This window comes from Dipteris shenzhenensis, chromosome 1 (genome assembly GCF_047967505.1).
Source record: "Dipteris shenzhenensis isolate YYH24624 ecotype China chromosome 1, Dip_SZ_1.0, whole genome shotgun sequence".
In the NCBI taxonomy this organism is placed as follows: domain Eukaryota; kingdom Viridiplantae; phylum Streptophyta; class Polypodiopsida; order Gleicheniales; family Dipteridaceae; genus Dipteris; species Dipteris shenzhenensis.
Genome location: NC_141596.1, coordinates 16,792,390 through 16,814,768, shown reverse-complemented (window position 1 = coordinate 16,814,768; position 22,379 = coordinate 16,792,390). Strand labels below are relative to the sequence as shown.

At 44.5% G+C, this 22,379-nt stretch overlaps 1 protein-coding gene across 1 annotated transcript; it reads left to right on the top strand.

Moving 5' to 3' along the window:
- The first annotated feature begins 1,914 nt into the window (after nt 1-1,914).
- On the top strand, nt 1,915-21,211 carry LOC147905466 (mitochondrial import inner membrane translocase subunit PAM16 like 2-like). Its single transcript, XM_087380080.1, has 4 exons — nt 1,915-2,131; nt 4,401-4,488; nt 4,624-4,757; nt 20,457-21,211. The coding sequence occupies exons 1-4, from the start codon at nt 2,129-2,131 to the stop codon at nt 20,571-20,573; spliced, it is 342 nt and encodes a 113-aa protein (XP_087236206.1). The 5' UTR covers nt 1,915-2,128; the 3' UTR covers nt 20,574-21,211.
- Nucleotides 21,212-22,379: the final 1,168 nt, after the last annotated feature.

The following is a 22,379-nucleotide window of genomic DNA, read 5'->3' as shown; positions in this document are numbered from 1 at the left end:
AGTCAATTAGGTTCCAAGATAGATTAGCTTGGACTCATAAAGAGAATCTTGAGATAGTGCAAAGTGCTTGATTGAATTACTTCAAATGAACCTCCCTTTTATAGGTGAGGGTACTTACATCCATTTGCTTGCTCACATGTGGGATATGTCCTCCATGCCATGTGGCAGCTTACCCTTTGCTCATACCTTTGCTCTACAAGTGCTCATGGCACCACAACTCTCAACAACCTTTAGGAGGGTTTTTACCAAAAGATCTAGAAGGGGTGCACATGGTTATTGGCCATGCAACAAACCATGTCAAAGCTTATAGTATGTGGTTTTGAGGAAGGCTGATCTTTCCTCTTTGTGTGGTTCAAGGAGCTTGGCTCCATGAGAGTCTCTTGGGTCACCTTGTCCCCTTTGGCTATTGTCGCCTGAGTTTAGTGTCCTTATAACTTATAAGTTTGATCTCCAACATCCGTGCCTCTTTCCCTCAGTGTTACATCCACCCCTCCACCATCCCCCCTTCATGGCTCTCTTGGTGTGGGTCCCACTTCTACATGCTCTACTCTCTTTTGTCAAATGTTTTCTCAGATGCTCGGACATCTTCTCTGGTGACCCCATATGCTGATCTTACAATTGTCTCCCAAGTGGTTAGCACACTCACCGATTCCATTATTGCTACAGTCCATCAAGGAGAGGATTCTCTCAAGCCACTTGACTCTTCATTTCATGAGGGATAAATTGATACAGATTCTCCACGTTTTTCGCAGGTTCATGCAGCACCATCTACTTTTCTGGAGCTTGGATCAGAGACTTCCGCACAGATCACCCATACATTTGATCTAAATCTTACATTGGGTATGGGTGTCCCGAGCACTGCTGTTGCGATTGGTGAGCCTACACAAAGTTGGGTTTTTGGTTTAACAAAAAGGTGGTTTTATTTTTCTTGATCCCTTATCATGCGGTGAGACCCTTGCTTGTGTAGGGTCCCTACTAGTCTTTCTTGACTCATGGGAGGCAGTGAAGCTCCATATTGTAGGGTCCCTCTGCCATTAGCAAGTGGTGAGGCCCTTGCTTTGTGTAGGGTCCCTGTTCAAGCAGGAGAAAGAAAAGGAGTATCTGTTGGGACGAATACATGAGAGCAAGCATGTGCTTTGGTCAGGTATGCGATCAAATATATATATGGATGAACTAATTTGGTCTTCAACCAATAGGTGACTAATGCATGTTCATATGGTTGGAGTTTTCTTGAAACTTAGAAATTCTAATTAGTGATTTAGAATGTCCACGAGGAAGTAGAGCATGAACATGGGCAAGAGAAATTGCAGGAGTCGTCCATTGTGCATGGACAGGGGAACGAAGAACCACTCGAGTCCCCTATCTCACGATGTGCACTATCAAAATTCAAGCCATGCAAAGGTTAAATGTGATCATGCAACTGCAAGGGAGAATCCTCACTTAACATACACCATCAAATGGCACCGGAGTCTCCAAGTCCCTAGACATCATTGTCATAGAGGTTGCCATCCTGGGTCCCCAAGTCCCTTCCCTATCTCGTCAAAGGCTAGGGTCGCATGTCATGCGATCTCAGCCGTTCGATTAATATTTCTTTAATCGTAATCTACACCTTGCTCGAAAAACAACTGCCCGCTTTCAGAATAGGACAGGTGGCACGCTCCCCATGCCTCTGACGGAAGAGAAAGGGGAGGGGTCCGCCTTTCCCCCTCATAAAATGGCAAGTGGGCTCCTCATAAAATGGTGAGTGGGCTGCTGACCTTTCCCCCTCTTAAAATGGCGAGCGGGCGTGTAGGGGAAAGGCGAATCCCCTCGCCCTTTCCCTACTCCGTCCACCCGGGCCCACAAGCCATTTTATGAGGGGAAAAGGTGCCCCCCCTCCCTCTCCCTACTCAGTGGGCCTCTCCCTATTTCGGACCCCCGCGGAAATTCGTCCGGGCGTCAAAGGGGACCTCAGGCGCCCTATATATAGCTACGTCAATCTTTGCACGTCGCTTGAACATCACGGCTCAAAGCAGAAAATTACGAGTATCTGCATCTCTGCGCAAATTCTTGCACAGTTCTCGACACCCCTTATCATTTGTTTCTGCAAGTTAGCTTTGTTCCAGTCGGCTTGTCGATCGTGCTGGCCATGGTATGCTGTTCTGTCCCTGTTTCCAATAGGTACCTTTCTTGGGTCATAAATTGCGAGCGTATTTCGAACGATTTCCTTTACCTTATGAATGGGTTTCTTCAGTTAAGACTAAACCTCCATGTGAACCGTGCCGTGGTTTTGATTAAATTGGCGAAAGGACAGAGACAAGGTCTACTAAGAACTGAAATTGTAGAAGTTAGAAACTATTCTACACGAAATTTGAGTTTCTTACATATATAAATGCTATGCCTCAAGTCATGCAAGGAATTTTCCGAGTAAAAAGTCTCTCCAACCTCACATCTTATATAGTCTTTCTTCATCAGCACCACGCTTTCACCTAGGCTATCTCCACCATGCGCACAAATGCTCTTTTGACAACTTTGGTGTCAATTCCCCCCTTCTTCGTTGCAACGGTTTTAACAGGTTGATTAACAATACATCATCACATTTCTGCAGCGCTTATTGAAATATTTGGGGGCAGCTCCTCACATGGTTCCCAAATTATAAAATAGGGCTCCTATGTCTCCTTTACGACCGTCTCAATTGCTTGGACCTCAGCGGTAGACTTCTAACGTTGCTAATATACTAATAGTTCTCCAAGGTGCTTTGCATTCTTGATTAGTTCAACCGTTTGTGCTCAAACTAGAAGACAACTCGTCTGTCTATGTTTTCATCAAATTCCTTTTGGTCTTTGTGCACATGGGCATTAGATAGCATGCCAATATCATCTTCAATAGTTTTTCCATAGCTGAACCTTTTGCAATTATATTATACTCACTGCCTCCTTCTGATGGCTTGTTCACAATGTCGGCATATGCATGGCATGTCCATCTTCGATTTCTTTGTTTCAAAGCTTCCTGAGATGTAGATGGTTTGTTGGAACCTCCCTCTTCGTTGGTCTACCCTGCTGAAGGGTCAAAAGAACTTCCAAGTTGGTCTTTTCCTCCTCAAACATCTCTTTAATCTTTGTGGTCATCTACTAGGTCTTAAGATGTGTATCTCAAAAAGCATCAACTTATGTTTGAGCTACATGCTCAAATGGGCCATCTATTCTTGTCCTAGGAAATGACCAACTTGTAGTAACTCAAATATGACGGATGATTCCAATCCTGTAAGATATCCAAATAATCTAGTTATACCCTTTGGTGGTAGTTTGAAGGCCTGAAACACAACTGTCAGCTGCACTTGCAATGGTGTTAAGCCTTCATCTTTTCTCTCTATGTCTCAATGCTTCCACCATAGTATTGCTTCAGTAAGAGATGCATGTCTCAAGATCCAACAATGTGTACTAATGTATAATTTTAAAGTTGCAAGCCAAAAACATATTTTACAAATCAAGCCGCCTTGGCTCTTCTTATTCTTTCACCTTGCATGCCTCTTATTCTTAACCCAGTTTCACCAATAGCTATGGAGAGGTGATAGGCTACACATATTCTTCACAAAAATGCATTGTTGGTGGCATCATCTACATCAATGCATATTACACCTTGATTATATTAAAATAAAAAAGTAATATGTTTTATATTCAAAACAAGATAGCCCGAAGTACAATCATTCCATCCCAAGCCTCTAGAAAAAATCCTACAAAACCCTGCTTGCGAGGTGGGAGGCGAAAGCCAATCCCAAACCCTCACTACAGTTCAACGGAAAATACCTGCTTAGACTTGCATCAAAAGGAACCTGATTTCCTCCAGAGCCACCAGCATGAAGGACCTGTGCTAAGGGAGCAAATCTTAAGAGGCAGATTGAACCGCCAAGGGCACAGACCTTTGATGTGGAATCTCAAATCGTCGAGGGAGCAAACTGTGAATGAAAGATCGAACCATTTGAAAGGAGAAAAGGGGAAGGCGAAAACTGCTCCTTGGCATGCGTCGAGAGCTGCAGCTCTGATTGAAGCGGAAAAATCAACGTTTAGGGGAAAAATCAACGGAGGAGTCCATAGTGTCTTCAAGAATGGCTTTGATCTGGGTTACAGGAATGGCTTTGATCTGGGTTAGGGCAAAATCCGAGGTCCATACTATACCTCTGAAAGACTACATATCCTTGAGATGTCACATGAAAAATGCTTTTTAAATCACCAAACCACCATAGAATCGGTGGATTGTGTTCCAAACATTTGTTGCTTAACAAGTTAGTGTCTTGCCAATTTACCGAATTTTTGTTTCAGTCGCCATAGGTCCACTAACCATCATGGTATTTCTGGTCTGAAAGAGGTGTGTGTGAGAGAGAGAGAGAGAGAGAAAGAGCTGAATCTGTACTTGGGCTACAGGCTGGTAAACTCATTGCAAATCTGTTAGTTTTGGGATCTGGGGTTCTAATCAGAGCATTCTCTCAAGCTTATCGTCAAGCTATCGTTAGTAAGTTGCATAACATCTCGTGCCAAGGTTCGACCTTTTAAGTATTTCATACTTTCAAGAAAAGGTTCATGAGTGCTTATCAAAAAACATATTTCTTTAGTGATTTACCAATTATGTGCTTCTTGATCACTTCAGATGCATCAAGGACAGGAGTTGCACAAGATACTGTACAGAATATGGCAATAAAATCAAGTAAGGCAATGACAGAGCATGAAGCAAGAATGGTTCTGGGCATAAATGGAAAGACATCCGTGCAAGAGATGTTGAAGGTTCGTGCTTTGACCTTTTCTCAAACTTCTAAACCCTGCTAAGCATTACATGCCCCACATCTCAGTTAAGTATATGGAGACATTCATAATTTTAATGCTTTTATTATCCTTATATTAGTACTTGAGACAGGTTTGCTAGGACTTCGATACTCCAGAAGGGAAGAGTTTTGTAGCACGTGTCTCTAATCTCCCTGCTTCTCATTCTGATGAGTGAGCATTGTTAGAAATACCCAACAGAGGGTACGCACAGCGGAAGACTGATAGTAATGCCTAGGAGCTCACACAGTGTGCGTGTGGGTGTGGAATCACAAACTTCTTAACTTATGTGCAAAGATGTGCAAGCCAGTAAATAGACAATGCTTAGAGAAAAATATAGAAGCAACACTTTATATTTCCGTCCGTCCAGAAACTAGGACAGGATACAATACCAAAAGGTCCTTCTACTACAAGCCTGACACTTCTAGATCTCTGAGCCCGTGTGCTCCACCTCGAGCATATGTAGACTCTCTGTCTAGATCCCTTCCACCTTGCTGTCAGAGGCCAGCCTAGGTGGGCAGCACCTTGAGCTCAGTCTGCAGCCCTATGTCAGCCTCCTTCTCGTCTTGTGTGTAGGTCCAAGGGTAGGCCTGTGGCTGCTGCTGTCTGCTCCCCAAATGCTGCTTCAAGTGATGATGAATGAGGCCAAATGTCTCTCCTTTTAGAGGCCCCAAGGGGCTGGCAAAAACCGACCAGCCTGCACCAAACTGGCCGACCAGTCTGTGGCTAGTCCAGCCCTATTAGGGCTCACAAACCGGGGCCTTTTGGGCCCACTCTTCTAGGGCCTTGGCCCTCCAATCAAGGCAAGGGCCCAGCCTATGTAAAGGCAGGTCCCTGCCTCATGGCAGCCTCCTTTGCTGCTCCAACAGGCCTCGTCCAGCCCCGTACTGCTCCGTACAGTTGCGCACCACCTGTCCCGGGTCTGCACACCCTCCGTGCTGCTCCGTACAGTTGTGCCACCTGTCCGCCTCTATTCAGGGCCTGTTCCAGCCCGTACAGACAGCCCTTGAAGCGCCTCTGAAAGGCTGCTGTGCTGCCCACATGACAGCTCATGTGCTGCCCATGTGGCAGCCCCTTATGGCTGTCCTTTCCCTGTGAGGTGCTGCCCATGTGGCAGCCCCCTCCCTTATCTTTTCTGCCTAGGTTCACCCCCCCCCCCCAATGCGCTCCACATATGGGGGCTTACAGATGGGGAGGTGACCATTCCAACACCCCCTCTAACCGACACATCTAGGCCCAATGCCGACACGTCGATGAGGATGCTCCAGTAACTATCTGGTCGTAGTCCTCTGGAACATTTCGATGTCGAAATCTTTTCCTGGCTTTTTATCCAGTGGCCCCTGCTCCACTAGGTCTTGTTCCGCTTCCGCACACCATCCTGGTACACAGGTACCTCCTGGCACCACCTCCTTCAGTCATGTTCCCGTCTTGGAACTTGAGCAATCCAGCCATCACGATCTTCCAGTTGTCCCCCTCATAATGAGTGAACAACCTGGAGTCTTCGAGGCACCATGCTCTGAGGGTTTGTTTCAACCTGTCCTTCTTTTGGCAAGGTCTGCAACCAATGAATATTTTCAGATAACCTGGACCATGAACTCTCGCTGAGTTCTCAAGCAGGTACTCTTTTGGCTTCAGTAGTCTTTGTCCATCACCTTCTAAGCAATCTGCATCCGAGATTTGAAGAAGCACCAATACTTCCCCTTCTGCCTTCGAAGAAGGCCAATTCCTTCCAATCTCGTATCACCTAAGATAAATGAAGAGCAGAGTCTTTTCATAGCATGCTATAAAGGCTTAAATGCAAAATATCAAGTACATACCAGACTGTGGTACTGCTTGTGTGTTTGCTCTGAAAGCAAAGAGCCTGTGTAATCCTGTACTGTCCCCTTTTGAAGTACATCATCCATCTGACCATGAGACCCCAGGGCCCTCCATGGAATCCACCCTTGTGTTAGTGTCAACAGCCACGCACATGGAAGGTACCAAGCGCTCCAATGCTGTCCTTCACCTTCACAAAGGCATCTGACTCCTCATCGACCCATATCTCTATGTCGGACATCCTCACTGTGATTTCTTGGTCAACATATCTGACCTTGGTAACACTCAGTGATGTCACTAGGAACAACTCTTTGATTACCACATTTGCTTTGGCCTCTCCCTCTGAATCTGAGTTGACTCCTTTTTGTTTTTTCGATCCGCCTTTTTCTTTCTGCAGTCATTTGCAAAATGTCCTGGCATATCACAGTAGAAGCACTTCTTCTTTTGCTTCCTCTTTGAAGTCTCCTCGTCGTCTTTCTTGCACTTGCCACCGTTAGGCTCGCCCTTTCCTTTGCCCAGCGTAATCCTTTGCCAGCATCGCCTTGTCGTCTTTGTCGTCATTGTAGAGCTTCTCTCGAGCTTCCTGTAGCAGCAAGGGACCCAACTCCTCAAACGTCAAAGGTTTGGTCCTTGGTCTTGTTGTCACGGTCGTAACAAAGCTCTTGAAACTCGGAGGTAGTCTCCTCAGTAACATCAAGGCCAAATGGCATGAGTTTGTCTTCTAACCAACTGCTGCCAGCTGATCCCTCACCACCTTGACTTTCTTCAAGTGGCTATGTACCGTATCTCCTTCCATATCAAGATTGTAGAGTTGATGCTGAAGAAGCAAAATACGGGAGGTGTTGTCCGTCTCGTATAGATCCTTCAGAGTGACCCACGCCTCTACTGACGTCTCGGCCATCTGGATATGTGGAAGAACAGAGTTCGACGTAGTCCCTATGATTAATGCTAGGGCATGGGCATCTCTGTCTTCCCAAGCTTCGAGCTCCTCTCTGTCCACTGCCATGACTATCTTCCCTTGCCTGTCCACCATGTCCTCCGGCTTCGCATCCACTCCCGTTGTCAGCTTCCACAACTTCCGAGCCACTAAATGGCTCCGGATTTTCACCTTCCAGATCGGGTAGTTGGTCCCGTCTAGTTTCCCAGACTCTTCGAAAACAGGGATAGTGAATGAGAGAAATCTGGGGGAGGAGGAAGGGAGAGCAGGGGTTGAAGAGGCTGTAGAGGTCGACATCTCTTCTGTTATATCACACAGCAAAGTCAACCAAACTCAATTTTTAGTAGACTAGAACTTTGAACGCACCTGTCTGAACCTGAATCACCCTCCTTCTCGCATCCTCCAGTTGTGGAAGTCGATTCCCAAGAGCATTTGAATTAGGTTTATCCTTGAGCAAGGTCCCTGTCTTCAGTCTCCCACACCTGTGAGCCTCCTACTTGGGCTATGATACTATGTTAGAAATGACCCAACAGAGGGCACGCACAGCGGAAGACTGATAGTAATGCCCAGGAGCTCACACAGTGTGCGTGTGGGTGTGGAATTACAAACTTCTTATGTGCAAAGATGTGCAAGCGAGTAAATAGACAATGCTTGGAGACAAATATAGAAGCAACACTTTATATTTCCATCCGTCCAAAAACTAGGACAGGATACAATACCAAAAGGTCCTTCTACTACAAGCCTGACACTTCTAGATCTCTGAGCCCGCATGCTCCACCTCGAGCATATGTAGACTCTCTGTCTAGATCCCTTCCACCTTGCTGTCCGGAAGCCAGCCTAGGTGGGCAGCACCTTGAGCTCAGTCTGCAGCCCTATGTCAGCCTCCTTCTCGTCCTGTGTGTAGGTCCAAGGGTAGGCCTGTGGCTGCTGCTGTCTGCTCCCCAAATGCTGCTTCAAGTGATGATGAATGAGGCCAAATGCCTCTCCTTTTATAGGCCCCAAGGGGGCTGGCAAAAACTGACCAGCCTGCACCAAACTGGCCGACCAGTCTGTGGCTAGTCCAGCCCTATTAGGGCTCACAAACCGGGGCCTTTTGGGCCCACTCTTCTAGGGCCTTGGCCCTCCAATCAAGGCAAGGGCCCAGCCTATATAAAGGCAGGTCCTTGCCTCATGGCAGCCTCCTTTGCTGCTCCAACAGGCCTCATCCAGCCCTGTACTGCTCCATACAGTTGCGTGCCACCTGTCCCGGGTCTGCACACCCTCCGTATTGCTCCGTACAGTTGCGCCACCTGTCCACCTCTATTCGGGGCCTGTTCCAGCCCGTACAGACAGCCCTTGAAGCGCCTCTGAAAGGCCGCTGTGCTACCCACATGACAGCTCATGTGCTGCCCATGTGGCAGCCCCTTATGGCTGTCCTTTCCCTGTGAGGTGCTGCCCATGTGGCAACCCCCTCCCTTATCTTTTCTGCCTAGGTTCAACCCCCCCGTGCTCTCCTCATATGGGGGCTTACAGATGGGGAGGTGACCATTCCAACAAACATACTTAGTGAGCTCTTTCCTTGTCTTGGCCATGATGTGCATATTCTAAATCCTCACATGTGAGTGCCTCACCAAATTATCATTGGTAACATACACCATAGATTAGGGACGATAAGCACTTGGAAGAAATCAGCATAAGGCACTTTTTACCTTGGAGTATGAAATCCACTTCATGGTTTGTTGACATGTGCCTCTCAACATGCATATCTCCCAAATGTAAGTTGAATTATCTGACAGTCTTGCAGTACAGAACGTGTTATCTCAATGAACAAGTAAGTTGTCATCCCCTCCTAGTTTCTGCGCTCATGTCATGGTTGAGAGTCATAGCAATTTTCAGCTTTCCAAAGAGGAGCTCTCCCCCCCCCCCCCTTAAGAATTGTGTTTTATATTGTTCTTGAATGTGGAACTAGAAACCTCATTAATTCTCCAATAAGAGGTGCTGGAAATGTGCTGCTTGTTCATGGCCGGGCAGTGTATGGTAGCTGACTCATAGGCTTACTAAAATGGTGACAGACGTCTAGTGCTAGCGATGATTCCTGAAATTCCTCTATTGTGTGGGTTGGAGCTGCAAATTATCCTTGGTGAATGGCGAATGCCAATATCTGCAATTTTTGTCATGCAATGAGAGAGAGAGAGAGAGAGAGAGCGAGCGAGAGAGAGAGAGAGAGAGATGATATGATATGGTTGTATCAAAGTCCTCTTGAGACCTTCTATGGGACAGGTGTGATCTTTTACATCCGGCGAAAGAAAATACTATAGACTTGTCATGTAGTTAGTAATTGTTGAGCTAGCTTGTGTGCTGGTTTAAGTATCTTGTTGTAGTGTTCCAAAACTTCTTTTAGATACCTTCCTAGCTTTGTCTAGCTGCTCTAGCAGATTTTTCATATCTTTCTCTGATGTGTGCATAGGCATGGCATCTTAGGAGTACATGCTGCTCATTTTCCACCTCCCTTGTGGGCAGATTTTGTTGGGTGCGGGAAGCAATGGAATGGGAGTGGAGTGCAAGGGAGCAAACAAGAAGCTGAAGGAACACGAAGTACTTGCAAATGGATAATGAGAGAGTACAAAGGGGTGGCCTATATGGCCTAAAGTCAACCCTAAGGGTTGACTGAGTCCTAAGACTAGCCTACAAGGCCATACCAGGGCTAAGTGCTAACAAACCCCCCTCCATGGTTTGGATGAAGTATCGTGGATACATCGTAGGTATACCTGGAAACTATATCATGGTTGCACATATTCGTCCAAAATTGGATATAGCAACCTATGATAGTATAGGGAGATCAACATCATGTAATAAATGGTGCCAAGTGTAAGGCATGCCGAAAAGCCTCAAACTTGGGCCGTGGTAGAGCCTTCGTGAAGAGATCTGCTAAGTTGTCCTCCTTGGGAACATAGGACCACTGTATTTCTCCAGCTGACAGTCGCTCTCGAACATATTGATAATGAACCTTAAGGTGCTTTGTGCGCGCATGAAACATTGGGTTTCTTGAAGCACTCTGGTAGATGGTAGTAGAAGCTGGCTGGCTGATGTCAAGATCTGTGAGTAGCTTACGAAGCCAGACACTCTCTACTGTAGCTGTTGAAGGCTGCCCTGTATTCAGCTTCACAACTAGAAGTAGCAAATGTAGGCTGCTTCTTGCTGAACCATAATGCATGAGGATCCAAGCATGAAACAGTTGCCACAGTGGGACAACACTCGTGTATGACATAAATAAATAAGGCAGCCCACAGCCTGCTGATAAAGGGTGGCATCAAATGGTGCACTCCCATCCTCAGAGGAGAAACGAAAACCAGGCCCCAATGGTGTAGAAACTAGCTTGCAATCTTCAAACTGGGAGTGGTCTAAGAGCTGTCCAATGTACTTGGACTGACTCATCATTATACCCCCCTCAACATATGCAAACTGGATGCCCAAGTAATAGTGCAACCGACCCATGTCTGTCATTGCAAATGATGTTTGCAAATCAGCTTTGAAATCTGCAAATTTCTGCGAGTCTGGCCTAGTGATAACCATGTCATCCACATATAGAATCAAAACCAGAAATTCTGATTCACTCTTCCGGACATAAGGAGTAGCCTCTGTAGGGCTGTTATGAAACCCAAGGCACAGCAGAAAAGAATGTATCTTGGCATACCATGCGTGTGGTGCCTACTTCAAACCATAAAGAGCTTTTTAAAGCTGGCATACCTTAGTTTCAGACCCTGGAGGCTGAGTGGCATAGACCTCTTCCACTAAATCCCCGTGAAGAAAGGTGGTCTTGATGTCCAACTGATGAACCGCCCAATGCTTGTGTGATGCAAGAGCAATGACACAACGAATGGTCGTGATGCGTGAAGTGGAAGTAGATGTCTCTTCAAAGTCAATACCATGCTGTGGGGCTTAACCTTTCGCAACAAGGCGACCTTTGTAGCGATCAGCACTGCCATCAACTTTGTGCTTCAGTTTGTAAACCCACTTTGTGCAGATGCATACTTGCCTGCACAAGTCCCATGTGCCATTTGCTTGAATGGAATCAAGTTCAGCTCTCATGGCCTGCATCCATTCATGACTTTCAAATGCATCTTTGTGACATACGGCTCCTCATTACAGGTAGTGGCAATCAAAGCTACAGGCAAAAAATTGCCTTGCATTTGTTTGTGCGCACCTCTAGTGCGGGTAGGCAAAGGCTCAGTCTGCTTGCTGTCCCTGAGGGTATACAAAACCAACGAGGGACTGATTTTTACTGTATGATGACAGCCCTCTCCTCTTGAATTGCTTGCTCGATAGCATGGCCATCTGGCGATGGAAAATCAGGCTGAGCAAGAGCAACGGGAGGAGGATTGGCTCTGCTAGAAACATGTGGCATGGTGCTCTGCACTGTGTCATCTGTATTTGTGAAACGCGGAATAGAATTAAACACATCAGAGGCTTCCACTGAAGGCTGTGTTTTACAGTCCAGCCAAGGTAAAGGGGCATGCTCAGCAATAACCATGTCCCTACTGACAATCACCTTGCATGTGCTAGGTTGAAACAACTTGTAACTTTTGCTTTGTGAGATGTAGCCAATGAAGATGCATTTGATAGCTTTATCATCAAGCTTATGCCTCAACTGAGAGGCTACATGCACATACGCAAGAGACCCGAACATCCACATGTGAGAAATGACAGGCTTATGACTTGTCCATGTTTCATAGGGAGTCATGCTCTTCAATGCCTGAGTGGGTGCTCGGTTGAGCACATAGTTGGCACACATGATTGTGTCACGGGGACGTGATGGCGAAGTGATTAAACTAACTGTCACTGAATTTGGCCTAGGGTTGCCAAGCTAGGGGCATTAGTTAAGTCCAAAGGGTACCTCATATTTTATGTGCAACAAGTGTAACTCCTAGTGCTATTAGAGTGGTTCTGTTCTTTGAGGTCATTGGTCTAGTTCACTAGGGTCATGCTTTAAAAATTGGTTCCAAGCATTAGGGCTGATTCAGCCAAGCTCTTCTCCATATTGCTCTCCCATCCTATTGGTGCAGAAGAAGGATGGATCTTGGAGAATGTGTATTGATTATAGGGCTTTGAATAAGATCTCTATCAAGAATCGATTCCCCCCATCCAACGCATTGATGATATTTTGGATCGATTAGAGGGATCAGCCATCTTCAGTTGCATTGACTTGAAGAGTGGTAATAATACGAATCAGGCCCGAAGACGTACACAAGACTGCCTTCAGAACTACTTTTGGGCTTTATGAGTTTCTTGTCATGCCATTTGGTTTGACTGTAGCTCCTGCTACCCTCAATCGCATGATGGACCGGATTTTCAGAGAGTACAAAAAGTTTGTGGGAACATTCTGATAAGCAATAGTAACTGTAGATACCTGTGGTTTCTTGGACATAGCTTCCATACATGGCCTTCTGGAAAGTGCATCAGCCACTACATTCTTCTTTCCAGCCACAGAACAATCTTAAAAAGAAAAATGGAAAGGAACTCTGCCCATCTCATGTGCTTCTCTGACAACTTTCTCTGAGTGAGAAAGTAGTTTGCACATAAAAATCAGCACCTAAAAGATAGTGCTTCCACACAGTAAGAGCATGTATTACAGCTACCAATTCTTGCTCATATACATTCATGTTGTGTTCAGCATCTTGGAGCAGCGTGCTCTCATATGCAACAACTCTACCTTCCTGCATAAGTACTCCACCAACACTGTTGCCACTTGCATCGCATTGGAGAACAAAAGGCTTTCACAAGTCTGGCAAAATGATAATAGGATCAGAGCATAACTTTTCCTTCAGCTCATTGAATGTTGCACTGACTTCTTCTGCAAAGCATGTAAAGGTGAGGCTATCTCAACAAAGTGGCATATGAAGCGCCTGTAATATGAACACAAGCCAAGAAAACTATGGACCTCATGTAGGTTCTTCAATGGAGGCCAATTCTTGATTGCCTCTATCTTGGCAAGGTCCATCCTTACTCCATCCTGTGAGATGATATGTCCTAGGAAATGGATCTCTGGCATGAAGAACTCACTCTTTTTAGTGTTGACTAGCAGCTTATGTCTCCTGAGCTCTGCAAATACAGCTGCCAAGTGCTGCCTATGCTCCTCTTCATCTTTTGAGTGCACAATAATATCATCAACAATGAGCTAGATGCCATGAAGGAGCAGTATGCTATAGATGATGCTTTTGCATGTATTTATGATCAGCTTATGGAGGGCAATCGGCATGATCATTATACACTCAAGGAGGGATTCATGATGATGCATGGTAAGTTGTGTGTGATGCAGCCATTGAGGCATAAGGTGATCACTGAAAGTCATGCCCCACCATATGCAGGACATAGGGGTATTGAGGCTACAATCAAAGCAGCGGAGCACTACTTTTATTGGCCTTCTCTACGGAAGGATGTTGAGGCTTATGTCAGGACTTGTATCATTTGCTAGAAGGTGAAGTATGACAGGCAGAAGCAGCCCGGTTTACTTCAGCCTTTGCCTATACCAGATAGACCATGGCAGAGCACTGCTATGGATTTTGTTTTTGATCTCCCTCACACTCCTTCTGGTCATGATGGCATATGGACTATAATTTGCAGATTTAGCAACATGGCTCACTTCATTCCAGTAAGGAAGAAGATTACAGCCGAGCAGATGGCAAAAGAATCCTTGAAGTTTATTTTCAAGTACCATGGGATGCCTGAGTCTATCGTGAGTGATAGAGATCCACGGATGACCAGTATGTTTTGGAGAGGTTTGTTTCATGACATGGGTACCTCACTGCTGTTTTCATCTTCATATCATCCACAGTCTGATGGCCAATTAGAAGAGGCAAATTCTATAGCATTGGATTTGTTGCGTTGTTATGTGTCTGAGCACAAAGCTAAACGGGAACAATATTTGCCACTGATTGAGTATGCATACAACAACACAGTGCATTCTTCCATTGGTAATCTTCCATTGGTAAGGCACTGTTTGAAATAGTGGAAGGTGGTGATGGCCAATTAGAAGAGGCAAATTCTACAGCATTGGATTTGTTGCGTTGTTATGTGTCTGAGCACAAAGCTAAACGGGAACAATATTTGCCACTGATTGAGTATGCATACAACAACACAGTGCATTCTTCCATTGGTAAGGCACTGTTTGAAATAGTGGAAGGTGGGAGAAAGGTTCCACCTATTTTGCATACAAAAGAGAAGATATTTGTGGCTGATCAGTATGTGGAAGACTTGCGGACAGCGTATGAAAAGGTTAAGTATGCCCTTCAACGCAGCCATGACAAGTAGAAAAGAGCTTCAGATAAGCATTGAAGCAGGAACCCGGTCTTCATGGAAGGTGATTGGGTATTGCTGTGTTTTCTTAAGGCACGCCTCAGAAGCAAGAAAGGGAAGGTGAAGCTGTACACCAAGCTGAATATGAGGTACTACGGGCCCTTTCAAGTTCTTGAGAAGATCAATGAGGTAGCTTATAGGCATAAGTTACCTGAGAAGTGGACTATCCACAATGCTTTCCATGTTAGCTTGTTGAAGCCTTTTCATGGAGAAGTGCTACAGGATATGCCAGTTGAAGAGCAACTTGAAGTTGATGAGCAAGATGAGGTCTTGATTCTTGAGCAGATTGTGGCACATAAGGATCGGAAGGTTAATGGGAGTTTCCAGATGCTATCGAGTGAAGTGCAAGAATTATCTTGCAAACTATGCGATCTGGATGGAAGAAAATGAATTGGCAGATTCACCATAGGTTTTGCAGCTCTACCTTGAGGCATTTGGTCTTGAGCCTACTGCGGTAGCGGCTCATTCCGGTTTAGAGCACAGGTCCGCAGCATTACCGGATGCTCATGGGGGGAGGTAGCACCTTCGCTGCCACAGTGCAGATAGGCTCACAGGATATCTAGAGGTCGCTTGGTGATAGTGCGATTCCAGTCGAGGCACTGATGCTAACAATGTTTCTACCATGAGACTTCTATGATGAGTGGTCATGACACTCCAGACGGTTGATACACTACCATATGGATGGATTTACACTCCTGCTGTATGTGCATTGTATTTTTGTATTCCATGTGATGTACTACTATGGATTATGGGCTGTTTATGCCTATTGTGATACCTTTTTCTATTTGCTGGAATTGTGGGACAGCAACCATGACAGTTTGCTGTTTCAAGAGGGGGGTATGTCATGAGGACGTGATGGCGAAGTGATTAAATTAACTGTCATTGAATTTGACCTAGGGGTGCCAAGCTAGGGGCATTAGTTAATGTCCAAAGGGTACCTATGATTTGATGTGCAACAAGTGCAGCTCCTAGTGCTATTAGAGTGGTTCTATTCTCTGAGGTCATTGGTTTAGTTCACTAGGTTCATGCTTTAAAAATTGACCCACTAGAGGTTCTATATACTAGGGTTATTGGTTCCAAGCATTAGGGTCATGATTTACCAAGTGACCCCCTAGGGGCATTAAAATCCCACGCCCTATTTTGCCATGTGTCTGTGTGTAAACATGTGTGGCCTCTCTACTTGACTTGTGGCACCTGTGTGTCACATCTGGAAGCACCTGGAAGGTCTTGGAGCCCTTCCCTAGTCTACCCTGTTGTTCTAAGTCTTCTCCCCTACTAGAGGAGTCTTTGGAGGAAGATGGCGAATTTTTGCAGCTCTCTCTTGGCTGGTTGAAGTCGTTTTTGAAACTTTCTCCGCGACAGATCTTCTCCCCTTGGTGTTTCTTGCTGTTGGCATGCTCCCTAGACCTGGGTGTCTTCATTCTGGGCCTTTTCTGAGGCTTTTCTCGACTTTCTTTGCCACATAAGTTGTTATTTTCTTCATCTGAAGCCATATTCTTGGACGCCTCTCTCTTGGCTTCTGTCTGGTGCAAGGTGCACTGAATTCTGAGCTTCCAGTGAGCTGGAATCTTCATTTTAGTGGACAAATTCATGGCGGATTTGCTGCTGATTGCTGGACGCCTTCTCTTGTGACCTTTTCTGGTGTTGGAAGGCAGCCAAGGACGGCTCCCTCCTACCAGAGTCTGCTATTTGCTGTTCAATCATCTTTTGAGGCTGTTTCAAGCTGAAACATGCTCCATTTGTTGGCCGAAATCTTGTCTTCTCCTTCTGCTTTGTGCTATCACCACTTTTGCTGAGTTTTTGGAAGGTTGGATGCCCTGCCGTTGGCCCGAGAGAGGATTGGGGCACTGGTTGTGATACTCTCTTTCTGGGGTTTAGAATTCCTATGTGGAATAAGGAGGATGTGGACATATGGAAAAGAGAGGGTCCCTATGGGCTCCATGTGGGGAGACTCTTGACTTTCTCAATATTTCGAGAGTCTTGAGCATGTTTTGATGGGACACATGGCAAGAGTAGCCAAAAAGGACATGGATTGTGACATACGGGCTTATGTGATTGATGGGGAAAGGAATCTACAGGCATCAATTGTAAATGGGTGAAGGAGGGTGATAAAATCTCTATAAAAGGAGCCCTCCTCTCCCTTGTTCATTAGTGGCAAGCCTTGGGCTCAGTAATGGCTTTGATTTGTGTAGATGCATTGCTTGGCATGATGTTGGGTTATTTTGCTTGTGATATGCTTGGCTATTGAAGGGAACCAAGAGGATAGCAATGGGAGTTGGTCACTTGCACAGCCATGGGTTGGCATTGTACTGGGTTGCACCTGCGTCCCTTGTAATTGAACTAACCAGTGAATAAATAAATGCTGCAAGGGGCGCCAAGTGTTGGGGCCAACATGTGTCATTGTGTATGCTATTGAGTAGGTGCATTCTAGCCTCCCTTGTTTTGTATGGTTCAGTGATGCTATGCTGTGGAATTGTATGCTGTAAGTATTGTGTTTGGGAAATGGCAATGGAACATGGTGGTTGGATTTTGGTGTTGTGAGAAAATAGAGTAAGAAATACTGCTTTTGTTAGTCAAAGGCCGGTTACATAATTGCATCCAACTTATTGGACAAAGACTTTCCCTTAAGTATGCACTTGCCTATTTCCGTTTTTGTTCTATTCTTGCGCTCGGCAAGTGCATTTTGTTGAGGAGTGTAGGCCATAATGCACTGATAAATGATACCCCGGGCTGCTAAAAAATCAGAAAATTCCCTGGACAAGTACTCAACCCCCCTGCCAGTGCGGAAGGTCAAGAGTTTCTCCCCACTCTCATTCTCATCCAAGGCAATCCAATGCTTGAAGCAAGAGAAGACATCTGACTTCAGCTTAATGGGATATATCCAAGTGAACACGGTGAAGTCATCTTTAAAAGTAACAAAGTAATAGTACCCTCCAAGTGATGCTGTGCGCATCTGTCCGCACACATCGTGATTCCGTACTCCATCCGTACGTCATTCCGTACGGCCTTCCGTACGATGTGTATATATATATATATATACACACACACACACACACACACACACACACACGATGCTTTGCCTTTGTAGTAACTACTCCCAAGTTTCTACTACCTACTACCTTTGATCATGATGTCTGGTGTAGTATTGATCTATCATTGACACTATATATTAGAATCTAGATTCCAGACGACTCTAGTCTCTAGAGGCTGGACTCTTTGAACTTTTATGAATCATGATTCAAGACTTTAATATTTATACAAGTTTGAAGTTTCAAGTTGAAAGTTTTGTAGCTCTATGTCAATGTAATGTGTACAACGTATATTTTTCTAAATGTTTTTGGGTACAATTAGGGTCACGTATGTTTCAGCCCTAGGGGCTGAACCGTACTCCAATCATACTTGCATACTTGTCTAACGTATGCGTATGGTAACATATGGAAAAAACTATGCACATCACTATGTACGTGATGCAACTTCCTGGATGCACCAAGGGCCCTATCCTTGGGAAATGGAATCCTATGCATTTTTTACAACAAGCAGCCCTCGCATCATGTTTTTTAAGTGCATGCATGGGTGGAAGATCTACGACCATGTCATGTGAATGCATCTTCACCAAACTGTTGAAGTTGAGATGTCCCAATCTCTCATGCCATAGATGTGTCATGCCATAGATGTGTATCATAAATTACAGATGCAGCCACGGCATTAGCTTCTATAGCAGCCTGTTGTGCATATATGTCGAGATGATATAACCCTCTATCAAGTGTTCCAGTAAGTATAATATAGTTGTTGTACCGATTATCATAAATGGCACAGCAATAACCATCAAAGAGATAATCCAAGAAAAATAATGAAAAAAATATGCACAATCTTAGATATGAAGTCTTTTATCTATGGTGTATGGGCCTTAGGCATGCTTAGAATGACTGAACGTAAGCTGAAAACAAAAAGCTGAGAGCTGAATGGCCCGTTTTTCTAGTTTCAAAAGAGAGTATGATTGAGTATGCATGTGCTTTCTAAGCTAGGATTGTAATTTTGCATCTTTGTAGGAAGTGGTACACAAGTGTAAGGGGTTTATTTAGTTTTATATGTTTTAAATAATTCATTCCTTAATGTAAATTCTTTCTTTCATTCCTACATGAGAGAGAGAGAGAGAGATTTTATTCCTGTTTTTGGAAGATTTTGTTCTTGATTTGCTTGTTTATTAGTCACCTTCTTCCTTTCTTGTTTTTTTGTTCTCTTTTGTTTATTTGACATATTTTAGAAGCAAGTGCACAGCGTGGGGGCCTTGCGGAGGATCAAGCACTTCTATTTTGTCCCCTTCACTCGCGGGTCTTTAGAAACCTAGTAGTGGCCTCGGGTCTCACAGTACACTGGGCACCTGAACTTGAAATGCTTCTCTGACTCGATGTCTTGTAGATCACACAAGGCACAAATCCGCCTCTCCTTGGGTACTCTCTTAGCTCGCCCACTTTCAATGCAGAGTCAATGTATGAAACCCGAAACTATCCAATAGAGATTCTCAATGAATTGAGGAGATGAATCCGAGTATATCCTGGAGGATCAATAAAGCCCTCATCAGAAATGTACAAAAAATGGTCTCTGTAGAAGCTGAGCTTCACTAGGAGCTCACTTGGTGCCAACGAGCTCCTAAATGTGTGTAGCTGTAAAAGGTCCTCGCGTCTAACCTGGTTGACCTCGTGATATCAGAGTGGGAGAAATGGCGCATCAATGTTGTACTGTAAGGGGGGTAATCTGTCCATGTGGAGCTTCAATCTCTCGAACCACTTGCATGTGTATGCATTGGTAGCATCTCTGGCCACCCGGAGCTGCTAAGGTCATAGAAGCTAGTCTATGTTGCCTGCAGTGCAATCCCCGTATCCTTCGACCTGGTATAGATAAGTGATGACTTGGAATGCCGCATCAAGCTGCAACAGAGAATGACCCAAACTTTGCTTGAATGATCCGGTTGGGACCTCACGGCTTATGGCATATCATCCTCGATAGCATGAGAACCTGGAGATGGTCTACTCAAGCCCACTCTGCATTAGAGAGATTTGGTCCCCAACAAGGGCTACCATACATGCCTGTTGGCCGGATCAAGGAGTCCAAGAGGAGAGCCTTGGTTTGAGGGTCTTGAAAGTGTGAGTAGAAGCACTGTCTCTCCAGCCTGGCTAACGAGGCTTATCCTCTGCTCAAACGGGCCTGCATCAACGGTCTCATCATAAAAGTAGGACCAGAAAAGAGAACCCCCAGATAAGAGAGAGAGAGAGAGAGAGATTTTCTATGCCCACCCATTTTTGTAGAAGTGTACGAGTCTTGAGAGAGTTGAACTTCTTTTGAGTGGGATTGTATTTCAAGGTCCCACTTAGTGCATTGGATTTTGGCAGGCATGATGAGAGAGAGAGAGAGAGAGAGAGAGAGAGAGAGAGAGAGATTCTCTATGTCACCTGTTTTTAGAAGTGTATGAGTCATGAGAGTTGAACTTCTTTTGATTGCATTTGTACTTTCAAATTGCCTCTTAGTGCATTGAATTTTGGCAGCAAGGATGCATCTTAAACGTTTATTGCTCTGTGCAGAAATACGAAAGTCTTTTTGAGAGAAATGCTAAGACAGGCAGCTTCTATTTACAGTCAAAAGTCCAAAGAGCAAAGGAGTGCTTAGAAGCAGCAGAAAGGCAGGCTGCATGCCAGTGAAAGCTTAGATTCCACTGAAAACATACTCGACGGAAAGAACTAGAAACATTATGATGGATTATCGTGGAGCCCTTGATTGCTGTTTGCCAGCTGGATTGCAAGTGTTCATTCCAGCTGATGAGATACAAGGTTTATAAATACAAGGAACACAATGCTGGTATGTTTTCATTGTGGATTGGAACTGCTGTTTCTGGGCGTGCCACTGTTCCAGCTCTATTGTTTCCTTGCTATTCGAGACGATCTTTTCGGCTTTCTGGTTTCAGGAACAGGCTAGGGGGGCATGTTTAAATAAGTACAGTTTTGTTCCTTTATGTCTTCCTTATTGTTTGGGGGCCTTAAGGTTGAAGCTTGGGCTTTAGAAGGTTGACCTGGTCCTCTGATTGTTTATGACCTTTAGATGGTTTAGCAGGGTTTTCTCCCGAAGAAGTCAAATAAAATCAGTGGGGATTTTTTGTTTCTTAGGCATCTGAAAATTTTGAATTATTATGCTCTGATTCATAAATTATTGAATAAACTAGTATCCAGGTTCTGCTGTATTGTGGTCCTGCATTATGGGATCTTGGCAAATCAGCAAACAGGAGTTTTTTATGGACTGAGTGTGTATGCTCATTTTTGAGATGTATTATGAAGCAAGGAGGGTTTTGATCTGGTTATGCTTATATCAAAATTGGCTATATAGTTTGTTTACAAAAACAACTTGCTTCCTAGACCTTTGCATAGAAATTAATTTTACGAATGATCATCTTTTGATTTTTGATAGACTATTGAAGTTAACATGTCCATAGCTTTGTGCCATCAATTTGAAAAGTCAGTAATCTATTTGACATTGAATGTAACTGGGAACTGATGCCATCATTGGGAATGATCCCTCCTTTCTTCTTTGACCACAAGATTGCTTAGTTCTTCCCTATCATTTGTCCCACTGATGATAGATTTTTGTTGAGTTTGGAAAGATGCGTAATCAATGTATTATTTCTTGCCTATAACTTTCCCATGGGAATCATGTGCTTTGAATTTGCAATGTTGTCAATTGGTCTTTCCAATTGCTGCATTCCTGTAAACTATTCTTTATGTCCTATCGACAAGGATGATGCTTCACTGTGTGTGTGTAATGGGTCTTGATTGTCCATGACCATTTCCTCTGCCCCTAAAACCACCTTCTTGTTGTCCGAAATTTGTGATAATAATTGCCCCGTCATTTATTACTAGTAAACAAAATTTGCACAACGCTTATTTGACTTTCTAATGACAATCAAATTCCTTGAGAAATTATAGTGCCAAATAGTTCTCAAACTTGACAGGGTGTCTGTAGATAATCATGTCTTTGGCTCCTTTCTTTTCTGTGTGAGATACAATCTATTCTGGTTGGAGGATCTCTTCCATCTATTCCACCTTTGATGGCTCTTCTCGGATTAGTTGATACTTCTTGAGAAGACACACTAAAAAGCATTGTGAATATTCCAAGTCTTGGGTAACTCAAGTCGATATGAGACTTCATTTATAGACTCGCTAGCTTGGAAGGGTGCATAATATCTAGGAGACAACTTTGGGTATACTTTTTCCTTTCCCTTCATCTTTCAAAGGCGTGCTTTTTCAAACTTGAGTAATACCTAGTCTACTTCTTGGAGATTCATCTCTCTTGTACTTATTTGCAGCCTTCTTTTACTTTTATTGAGTTCTTTCAATCGTTGTCCAAACTTGGGAAAAGGCCATATCCAAGTCTTGAGCATACCGATTAGTTGCAAATAGTTATCTCATCTTTTGTTCTAAGGATAGGTGGCAAAATCACCTTCTCATAGATGACTT